This window comes from Marmota flaviventris, chromosome X, assembly GCF_047511675.1.
Source record: "Marmota flaviventris isolate mMarFla1 chromosome X, mMarFla1.hap1, whole genome shotgun sequence".
Taxonomy (NCBI): Eukaryota; Metazoa; Chordata; class Mammalia; order Rodentia; family Sciuridae; genus Marmota; species Marmota flaviventris.
In genome coordinates, this window is record NC_092518.1 from 44,956,278 (window position 1) to 44,967,950 (window position 11,673).

General features: G+C 43.9%; 1 protein-coding gene across 3 annotated transcripts in view; it reads left to right on the forward strand.

Annotated features, from left to right (window-relative positions):
* The window catches only part of Gpr173 (G protein-coupled receptor 173), a 33,745-nt gene extending 22,453 nt beyond the window's left edge, over nucleotides 1–11,292 (forward strand). Inside the window, exon 2 of one of the 3 annotated variants that reach the window (XM_071606475.1) lies at nucleotides 5,482–11,292. In XM_071606475.1, the coding sequence (XP_071462576.1) occupies nucleotides 8,575–9,696 (1,122 nt within the window). In that variant the 5' untranslated portion in view covers nucleotides 5,482–8,574 and the 3' untranslated portion in view covers nucleotides 9,697–11,292. Of the gene's footprint in view, nucleotides 1–5,233 lie in introns of all 3 variants that reach the window. The other 2 variants (XM_071606474.1, XM_027950165.3) reach the window with 2 other exon arrangements.
* Nucleotides 11,293–11,673: the final 381 nt, after the last annotated feature.

Here is an 11,673-nt window from a genome sequence, read left to right on the forward strand (position 1 = left end):
ATGTCTGTGTGCCATGGCAGATTTGAGTAGCTTTGTATAAATAGTGAGCTTTAATCTCTTAGTGTGAGAGTCAGTGTATGGCAGGTGAGGGCCTGGATCTTGGGATATGAGCAGGACTTGACTTGTCTGAATGTGAATTCTTATGTCTACACAAGCAGGAAGTGCAGGTCCATGCAATTTGGTTTATATGTGTGTGTACTGGAAAGTGACCTTTGAATGATGAATGTCTTTGCCTGGTCCTATATTTCTATATCTGTGTGTGTGTGTGTGTGTGTGTGTGTTGCATACCCTTGAGTGATTCAGTGGTATATGTGAGTGGGTACCTAGATACATATCTACCCGTTTCTATGTAGATGAGGATTGTGTGTGTGTGTGCATGCACGTGCACTCGCATGTGCATATAGGAGCACCTAGTTGTGCTTATCAGCTGGTATGTCTGTCTGTAAGTGAAAATTTGAATCTTCATGTACCTATGTGCCCCTGTGGACATATCTATGTGTGGTAATGTTTTCATGTGATGTGACTAAATGTATGTGTTAGGGCACTCACAATCCAGCACCCAGAGAAAGTGAAATCTTTGTATGGCACAGTGTGATAAACTGAAAAGGATTTGGGGTTCTGAGACTTGGTGAAAAGAAATTCTTTGCATTGTCTCATATGAGGAAAAAACAAAAATGCAAAGTTTGGGGGACTTATTAAGTACTGAATTTGATACAACTTTCATATGAAATATTTTCAGAATTTTTTCATGACACACTTGAGCTCGCTTCTAGAATATAACTTTTTAACTCACTAATGTAAATTTATAGTGGTCAATATCTGTACACACTTCTTCTGAGCCTTTAGTTGTAACTGCCTGGGTTTATTTTATGGTCATTTGATTAATTTCTGTCATTTTAAACCTTGGTTTGGTAAATCTGTTGGTGTTGAGCTTAAATCTTCTACATCAAGTTATTTTGCTTCTTTGTAAAAAAAAAAATAAAAATAAACAAGTGAAGCAAATAACAACTGGTAGTTTGGGCATGGATAAAATATCCATCATGGTTTGCCATTTCTTGATCCTGGAAGCCATGTTATTGAAGGTAAGGCCCATTCCATGAATAGTGTTCAGGCACATTTTGCCCTAAGTCTTTCATAATTAGCTTGAATGTGTGAAACATAAATGCATGATTCTGCGGGTCAGCAAAGCTCACCTCAAAAACATGAGCCTTGAGGTCATTGGATACCATTGTGGTTTCTCTGAAGCATCAAATGCAGTTTCCACTGTTCAATATAGCTGGTGCTTCCATACCACACCACTTAATCTTAAGAAATGGAACAACTACTCGTTCATGCCTCCCTTTTCCATCTCCCCTTTATAACTCACTTGCTCTTGCCATGGTCAGAGACCCAGGCTTTAGGCTCAAAGTAGCTACATGATCTTTTCTGTCTCTTGGTCGTCACCATCAATAGGAAACTGCTTGCAAAAGTAGGTGGCAACAAATGGTCAAAGAATATACATATTACTGATTAAAACTCCTTGAGGGGGCTGGGGTTGTGCCTCAGTGGTAGAGTGTTTGCCTAGCATGTGTGAGGCACTGGGTTCAATTCTCAGCATCTCATATAAATAAATGAATAAAATAAAGATCCATCAACATCTTAAAATTTAAAAAAAAATTCTTAAGGTGGGGATGTAGCCTAGTACACAGGAGGCCCTGGGTTCAATTCCTCGCATTACAAAAACAAATAGATACGCAAAACAATTTATTTCTCACCAATAATCAGAATTTGGATAATACAGTCCTTGAATCTGGGCCGGGTTGTGGCTTAGTGGTAGAGCTCCTGCCTAGCATGTGTGAGGCACTGGGCTCGTTCCCTGGCACCACGTACAAAATAAACAAATAAAATTTTAAAAAAGAGAAAGGATCTTTCTTAAATCTACCACCTCTTTCTCTTCTTTCAATCAAATGTGATGTTGAGATTTCTTGAAATCAATATTCATGAATTTTGAATCCAACAAAAATTTTAATTTTCAGTATCTCAAAATAATGATGGAGCTTTTCCCCAGAATAGAAATTAATGTTTCTCTACACATCCTAATAAGTCTTATTTCATATTCAAATTGTAACACCAAGTAAACATCACCCAGGGAATCATACTTGACCTCACTTCTCTCAAGTTGAAATTTTGCTTTGAATCTGTAAACCTTGTCAGCACTGCATACTCTGTTATACAATATATTTGAGTGTTTTTAAATTTTTGAATGTATTTTTATTCATGTGCTCAAAAAGCCATTTGTTGAGGCCAGTAAGCATCAAATCTGTAAAGTAAGAATCATTACAAAGAAATGCTTAAACGTTTCCTTTTTATATATATATATATATATATATATATATATATATATATATATATATATATTTTTTTTTTTTTTTACAAAATCCCTACACAAGTAGGTTTAAAACACCAGAGAAGGTTGTACCGATCCCAGTTCTTCAGAGAAAGCTGAAAGATAGGTGAGGAGTGTCTTGGATGTAGTTAAATTCACACAGCATCATTTACTGTGGAAGTGATGCTGGTTTACAGGCCAACTTTTACAGGTGAATGAAACTCAGTATTATCAGAACAAACTTTCTGCCAGCAAACAGCAGCATTGATAGACTTATGCAGAGTTTCCACAGTATCTCAAAATATTCATGTACCAATTTGCATATTTCAACCTTAGTTCATTTTGGTACTTCTTTCATTTCTCTTCAGGGTTTCTGACTGTTATAAACTAAGCACAGTTAGATGACACCCACAGATGCATCACTATTAAGATGAAAACTCTTTTGATTCAACAGTCTTCTAGGTTAGTGTCATCTCAACGTCCTTTGACCTTTCATTAGTATGTCCCTAATAGCAATAATTGAGAACTACAGGGTTTTTTGTGTGTGTATGTATGGGGGGGATAGGCACTGGGAATTGAACCCAGGGCCCCATGCATACTCTACCATTAAGCTACACCCCAGTACTTCCTAATAGCAATAGTTGAAAGTGTCCCCTTTCCTATTCCCTTAACCTCATTGGTCTCAAATATAGTGTGGGACAATTTCCCTGCCATGAAGGCCTAGATTTACCTTTACTGAATCAACTCAGTTAAGTCACATTTCATTCATTTACTGATGAATATTTTTACCTAAAAACGAAAGGTAGAAATTAATGATGAGGACTGGCATTGTGGCTCAGTGGTAGAGTGCTTGCCTACTTAGTATTTGTGAGGCACTAGTTTCACTCCTCAGCACCACATAAAAATATTTTTAAAAATAAATTAATGATGAAATACCACCAAGAATCCAATTTGGCTTTTTTTTTTTTTTTTGTACTAGGAATCAAACCCAGGGCGCTTTACCACTAAGCTACTCCCCAGCCCTTTTAATTTAATTTAATTATTCAAGACAGGGTCTCTCAAAGTTGCTGATGCTGATCTCAAACTTGCAATCCTCCTGCCTCAGCCTCCCAAATTGTAATCCCAAATTGCTGGGATTACAGTAGTGGGTGGTGCCCCAATGCACTTTTTAATGTAACCTATTTGTAATATCCTTTTACTATCTGGAGACAGAATTCTTAAATAATATAAGCACTCTACACATGCAATTTCAAAAAGAAAATCCATACAGTTTTTTTTGTTTGTGTGTGTGTGTGTGTGTGTGTGTGTGTGTGTGTTATTAAGGATTGAACCCACAGGTGCTCTACCACTGAGCTACATCCCCAATCCTTTTTATTTTTTTTTATTTTGAGATGAGATCTTGTGAAATTGCCCAGATTTGCCTCAAGCTTGTGTTCCTGCTGCCTTAGCCTCCCAAGTCACTAGAATTTTTTTAAGTTATAAATGGACACAATACCTTTATTTTATTTGTTTTCATTTTTGTGTGGTGCCGGGGATAGAACCCAGTTCCTCATGCATGCTAGGCAAGCATTCTACCACTGAGCCACAACCCTGGCTCCAAGTCACTAGAATTTTAAGTGCACCACCACACTGGGCTCATATAGTATTTTATACAATATGCATATTTTATTAACTATAATACTAATGTGAAATAAAAGGGAAATGATTTATAAGAAAATAATGTATATTTCAATATGTAAATGCTTAGGTGTGTCACTCTTTAGGATATTCAAGAAAGAAATTAGTGGCTCATAAGACCCTATAATAAATAAATATGGATTTAGGAGATGGGGGAAAGTTCAGGAAAATGATAGGCAAAATCATTTGGATGAGAGTTTACAAAATAGTAAATCGTGCCAAGGGAAGTGCACCACAAACCAAAGTACAGTCTCATCTCAACTTACAAAGACAGACACATTCCTGGATAATTCAGGGTATATTAGAACCAGAAAAAATAAATGGCATTTGACTGAAGTAGGTTACAGTCTAGCTTCTGTTAATTATAAGTTCAAAGTCCTAGGGGATGCAGGACATATGGTGGTGGTGTGGTATTGCCATGCAGATCACTGGCTGGCCAGCATCCTTGCCCTGGACCCCTAAATAGGACACCTTACACTCCATTATTGTGGCAACCAAAAATGCTCCTACAAATTTCCAAAATGTCCCCTAGGGGGCAGTAATGGCTTTGTTGAGAAAGGCACTGGTTCTTAGGCATTGTACACTGTGTCCCTGTGTGAAGAGGCAGAGTATAAGATCGACTTCCATCTCGTGTGTGTGTGTGTGTGTGTGTGTGTGTGTGTGTGGTGTGCACGCGTGCGTGCGCGCTTGTGTGTGCATGCGTGCCCAGGAGAGAAAGAGAGAGAATGTGTTTGTTATTCATGTATGAGTTGGTTGCTGTCCAAAAGGCTCCATAGCCACAGGTTGTGTTTGTGGAAATCTGTGAGTGTGTATGTTTGCATGTGAGAGTGCCCAGGCACCAGCACAGGTGTGATCTGTGGGTGCACACACATACTTAGCCTTAGCTGGGACCCAGTTGTGGCTGCTAGTCTGTGCTCAGGAGCACCCCATCATCACTTACAACAATCTCCCCAGTTTTCCCAGAAACACCAGGGCTTTGTTTGCTGCCATTGTTTTGTGAGGTTTTTATTATTATTATTATTATTATTATTATTATTTGTTTGGGTTTTTTCTGTTTTAGCTTTTGTTTCTACTGAGACTCAAGGTTACTCATTATTCACCTTCTCAGTCTTAGCGTGTCTCTCTGTGTTTCCCCCCATCTTTATTTTTGTCTCTCTATCTTTCATTTACCATCTCTCTCTAATCTTCTAGATCTTTCTTTCTGTTGTCATCCCTCTTCTTCCCCCCTCTCCTTTTCTATCTCTGACTCTATTCCTTTTCATTTTCTGTTGTGATGTTTCTCTATGTGCCTGTCTGTATCTTTTTTCTCACTCTTCTTCCCCTTTCTGTCTCTATTTCAATCTCTTCCTTTCTCTTCTTTCTCTGTTTATCTCTTTCCCCCTCCTGTGTCTCCATCTGTCTCTCACACACACACCTCTCTTTTCTTTCACTAAAGAAAGTGTCTCTCTAAATTTCTCTTACATTCAGTCTCTATTTCTGTCCCTTTCCTCTTGCCTCCCCTAAAGGCTAAGGAGTGTGTGTGTATGTGCACATACTTGTGCACAGGCGTGGGTGTATGCACATGTACACACACCCAGATGAAGGCTGCCCTCCAGTTCTGAGAGGGGGCCACCAGACCTTGAGGGACTGAAAGAGAGCCCACCCCTCCTTCTCCTAACACCTGTCCTAGACCCCTCCTATGCCAGTAAGCCAATGACTCTGAGACTTCACAGAACCATAAAAAACAAAACCAAACAAAAAAACAAAAGACAAAAAAAAAAAAAACCCACAAACTGGTTCTAGGAGGCTGTGGCAGACTAGGTAGGACTGGGTCAGGAAATAGTATAGAGAGAAAACTTTAGGAAGGAGGTGGTAGGAAAATATCCATTCAAGCTCCACCTCCTCCAGCCCAGCCCCAGCCCCAATAGCAATTGTGAGTTTCTCCAGTTTCTGTTCAAGTAGCTCAGCTACCTTCCCTCTGGGCCTTGCCCAGTTGCCTTATCAAATCCCAAAATTCTCTACCTGCACACACCAGATCCTCTCCTGATTTCCCCAAGCTCAGCTGTGCCACTCTCACTACCAGACACAATCCCCAGACCATTCTTTCAGCAAATCCTACATGGATGCCCCCAGGGAGTCCTCTCTACTCACCAGCCCATTTAGTCCCTCAGTCAATTTATTTGACATCTTTTCTGAGAACCTACTGTGTGCTCTGTACTACTCCTATATAGGGCTGAGGTTGTGGCTCAGCGGTAGGGTGCTCGCCTAGCATGTGTGGGGTGCTGGGGTCAATCCTCAGCACCACATAAAATAAATAAATAAAGATTATGTGTTCGACTACAGCTAAAAAATATTTTAAAAATAAATTATATCGTGTGTTAGCAAGAGAAATTCTAGAAAGAAAAAATAAAGGAGAGAACCAGGAATGGGAGTGTTGTGACCTCTCCTCTCACCTGTATTACTTCAGGATCCTCCTGATTAGTCTCCCCACTTCCACCATTGCACCATATGATCTGTTCTCAGCAGCAAGTGGGATCCTGTTCAGTCCTAAATCATATCACACCTCACCTCTGCTCAAAACCCATCTCATTCTGAGTCAAAGTCAAAGTCCTTACCATGGCCTCTGTGGTCTCTCCTTGCCACCTTTCTGACCTCACCTGGAAGCACTTGCCCTTTGCTCATTCTGTTCTACCAACTCCTTCCTTGCTTTTTCTCAAATGTTCCATACATTGCCCCACCCCAGGGCCTTTGTTCAGGTTGTTCCTATTGCCTGGATTTCTCTTCCCTCAAATAGCCATGTGACTCTCTTCCTCACTTCCTTCAGGTCTTTGCTCAAATAACATTTTCTCAGTGAAAATTTCTCTGTCTGCCTCATCAAAGACTGCAACACCTTCCCCAGCCCTAGTACTTCCTATTCTTCTTCCCTCCTTTATGTTTATTCATAGGAATTTGTCATCATCTGATATACCAACTTCGCCTGTGTTTCAGTGTCATCTCCACAAGGGCAGGGATCTTCATCTGTCTTGTTCATCTGTCTTGTCCTCAGTACTTAGAATAGTGCCTGGCATACAGTAGATACTCAATAAATAAATATTTTTTCAATGAATGAATGAACACATACAAGCATGCTTTCATCTGTGTATTCATGCATATTCCTCATCTCACCCAAAGTAAAAACCAAAGTCCTCTTCATGGCCCACAGTCTATACTACTTGACCCTGGACATGTGTATGACCTTACCTCCTACCACTGTCTCCCTCACCTATGCTACTTTTGTGACACTAATCTTTCCATTGTTCCTGGAACATGCTGAATGCATATCTGATCTTGAATAAAGAAATCTAGGGGCCAGAGTTGTAGCTCAGTGGTAGAGCACTTGCCTAGTACATGTGAGGCATTGGGTTCAATCCTCAGCACCACATAAAAATAAATAAATAAATAAAATAAAGGTATTGTGTCCATATACAACAACAACAAAATTTTTAAAAGAAGCCTTGTTATCCTAAGAAAAAAATTTAAACAGAAATCTATTTGATGAATGACTGCCAGCATTTTTTTAAAAAAAAAGATGAAATAGAAGCCATGCATGGTGGCACACACCTATGATCCCATCAACCAGGGAGGCTGAGGCAGAAGGATCAAAAGTTTGAGGACAACTTCAGCAACTTAGCAAGGCTCTAAGCACCTAAGTAAGACCCTGTCTCAAAGTAAAAAATTAAAAGGCCTGGAGATGTAGCTCAATGGTAAAAGGCCCCTGGGTTCAATCCCCAGTACAAAAGGAAGGAAGAAAGGAAGGAAGGAAGTGATTTGCAGGGGGGGGGAGAAAGAAAAAAGTAATAAAATAGAATGGAGTACACTACACATGGGATCAGTTCTGTTTTTTGAAACTTGGTGAGTTGTGTGTGTTCATGCACATATGTGTACTGGGTTGTGGTGTAAAATATCCTTTTTACTGTGGGTGGTGGTCAAAAAAGTTTTAACACAACTTTGAGGCTTTAAAAAGGGGGAAAGGAGCCCCAACAACATTCCTGTCCCCACAGACGCACAAGTGGAGGAAATGGGTAACTGAGGACATCCAAAGAGATGAAGCATCTGCACCCAGCAAGGAAGGGGTAGGAGCAGGAGTGGGCCAGACTCAGGACCTGACCCTAACTAGGGAGTCAGTGGGAAGGGTTCACAGACACACTAACCCTGGCCTCTATGTTTCTTCCTCACCTTTCCTTTCCACCCATTTCTCACTGTCTCTCATTTATCTCTGTTTCAATCACTCTTTTTTATCCTCTTATCCTTTCCACATCTGTGTTGTTTTATATCCATTTATAACTTCGTCACCATTTCTCTCTCTCTCATTCTTTCCTACTGTCTCTGCATATTTGTGTGCATTTTTCTGTTTCTCTCCTTTCCTCACTTCTCTGTCTCTCTGTGTCTGTGTCTCCCTCACTGTCCCCACTTACAGGTGCAGCCCAGCAGGACAACTGATGGAGTCCCCCAGGGCCCATCAAGTACCGGACTGGCTGACCCCCTAGGGTTGGGAGTAGCCCTTGCCCCTCAGTATGGCCAACACCACCGGAGAGCCTGAGGAGGTGAGCGGCGCACTGTCCCCGCCGTCAGCATCGGCTTATGTGAAGCTGGTGCTGCTGGGACTGATCATGTGCGTGAGCCTGGCGGGCAACGCCATCTTGTCCCTGCTGGTGCTCAAGGAGCGTGCCCTGCACAAGGCTCCTTACTACTTTCTGCTGGACCTGTGCCTAGCTGATGGCATACGCTCTGCCGTCTGCTTCCCTTTTGTGCTGGCTTCTGTGCGCCACGGCTCCTCATGGACCTTCAGTGCACTGAGCTGTAAGATTGTGGCCTTTATGGCCGTGCTCTTTTGCTTCCATGCGGCCTTCATGCTGTTCTGCATCAGCGTTACCCGCTACATGGCCATTGCCCACCACCGCTTCTACGCCAAGCGCATGACACTCTGGACATGCGCAGCTGTCATCTGCATGGCCTGGACCCTGTCTGTGGCCATGGCCTTCCCACCTGTCTTCGATGTGGGCACCTACAAGTTTATCCGGGAGGAGGACCAATGCATCTTTGAGCATCGCTACTTCAAGGCCAATGACACGCTGGGCTTCATGCTTATGTTGGCCGTGCTCATGGCAGCCACACATGCTGTCTATGGCAAGCTGCTCCTCTTCGAGTACCGTCACCGCAAGATGAAGCCAGTGCAGATGGTGCCAGCCATTAGCCAGAACTGGACATTCCATGGCCCTGGGGCCACAGGCCAGGCTGCTGCCAACTGGATCGCTGGCTTTGGCCGTGGGCCCATGCCACCAACTCTGCTGGGTATCCGGCAGAATGGGCATGCGGCCAGCCGGCGGCTGCTGGGCATGGACGAGGTCAAGGGTGAAAAGCAGCTGGGTCGCATGTTCTACGCGATCACACTGCTCTTCCTGCTCCTCTGGTCACCCTACATCGTGGCCTGCTACTGGCGAGTGTTTGTGAAAGCCTGTGCTGTGCCCCACCGCTACCTGGCCACCGCTGTTTGGATGAGCTTCGCCCAGGCTGCTGTCAACCCAATCGTCTGCTTCCTGCTCAACAAGGACCTCAAGAAGTGCCTGAGGACTCATGCCCCCTGCTGGGGCACAGGAGGTGCCCCGGCTCCCAGAGAACCCTACTGTGTCATGTGAAGCAGGCGGGTTGGCAGACAGGCAGGGAAAGGGTCATGGCCACCATGGTGAGGCCAACAGCAAGGGAGGGGTGGGGCCCCATACAGGAGCCTTCTTTTCTGAGCTCCAGCCCCAGCCCCTCGAACCACCCATAATCCAGGCACCTTTGCCAATACCACCCTAGGGTGGGGGACTGGGAAAGAGGCATCCTAGTTTTGTGGGGCCTGTGTCTGCAGCCTCCTTCTCTACTTCTACAGTCTCTCTCTCTCTCTCTCTCTCTCTCTCTCTCTCTCTCTCTCTCACAATTCAGAAAAAGAAAACAAAACTGAAAATGCAGGTTTTTCTACTAACAGATAAGGAGGCAGGCTTTCTTGCTTTAATGTCTCTCCTTCTGACATTGTCCAGAAGGGGGAAATATGTCCTGTAAAATAGAATTCCAGAGCTCTTATTGCCCCTTCTGCTCCCAGGCACCCTCCCCTTCCAAGTCCTTTAGCAAGGCCTGGATGTTTAGGGAGAAACTTATCCAAGGCTGCCAACAAGAGGGACCAAAAGGGGTGCTAGGTCCCCAGGGAGCAAGGATGTTTATTGCTATGTTGTGTGCAATGTCGTTTTTGGCTAATGCTGGTCCCAACCCAGTCTTCTCTCCCTCCCCACCATGTCCAGACCTCTCTAGTGCTTCTTGAGGATCTATTTGAGAAGCCAAGAGGGTAGAGAAAAGGGCCCCCATGATGGGCCCAAAAAACTAGGTAAAGAGTAGGATGTGAGTGAATTCCTTGAGCTGAAGAGATCGAGCGTAGCCACATTCTCTCACACCATCTCCTGGATCCCTAGCCCAATAACTCTTCTTCCTGAGGATGGAAACCCACTCCAGCCCCACTAGGGCTGTAGGTGTCATGCAGGCAGGAGCAGCCCCTCAGATGTGTAGGGAAGAAGCTGAACTCCCCAGAGTACCTTGGACCCCAGAGCCTGAGGTCAGAGCTGAATTCAAACCCAGAATTTCTCCCAGGTTCACGTTACTCTTCCGAAGATGAGAATTCTTTTTGGGCCTTGGTAACTGATAGTGGTATAAACCCCAAGGCACTATGGACTTGAGTCCATTCCTATCTGACCTCTTTTTGTCCCCCTAAAGCCTTGGGCCACAAGCCCCTCCTTGGTAGCCCTTGGCCTTCTGGGTCAGCCCCAAATGTCCTTCCTCACAACAATCCTTCAATCCCTTCCTCCTTTCCACCCTTACCTACACCCAAAGTGGAGCAGACTGCAACCAGATTACTTAGGTGGGAGTTTCCAAGCCTCCCTCCAGGGACAGAATCTACTCTGGGCTTACTTCAAGGCTAGTTCTATGAATTGGTAAGCCAAGTTGGCACTCCTTTACCTGGCCTTGCCCAGGCTTTCTGTCCCCCTATAATTTCCTTCAGGGGCAGGGATCTATCTGTATTTATCCACCCCCCTTTACCTTTCTTACAGAAGCCCCTGTCCTAAGATCCCTCCCTACCCCAAGACAGCCCCTGAACTGGGGAAGCCTTGACCCAAAAGAAATGAGGAGGGCACTCTAGGCAGGAGAGACATTAATGAGCCTAGCTGTGGAGTGACCCTGGAAAGGCAGGCCAGAGTGGCTGAGAGGCTGGGAGTGGGGGGGGGGTACCTGTTCTCTCAGTGATAGTGATGGGGGTGCCTTTCCGAGGGGTGGGGTGGGAAGACCAAGGGGGTGGGGGGTAGATAGGGTACATTCAGGAGGGTTTTCCTCCATTTCTTTTTTCTAACTGCCTGGATTCACCATTGGATTTTGTAAATGGAAAAACGAAATGAACAATGCTATATTGGATGTTTTCTCTTTCTGACTGTGTGTGTGTGTGTGTGTCCTGTCTGTGTGACCATACGTGGGGAAGTATGACTGAGTAAGACAGGATGTGTCTGTGTGACTTTGTGTGAGGAGACACCCCTGAGGAGAACTTGCCTGGTGCACACATATGAGTAATGCCTGTATGCAGAGATGTGTAC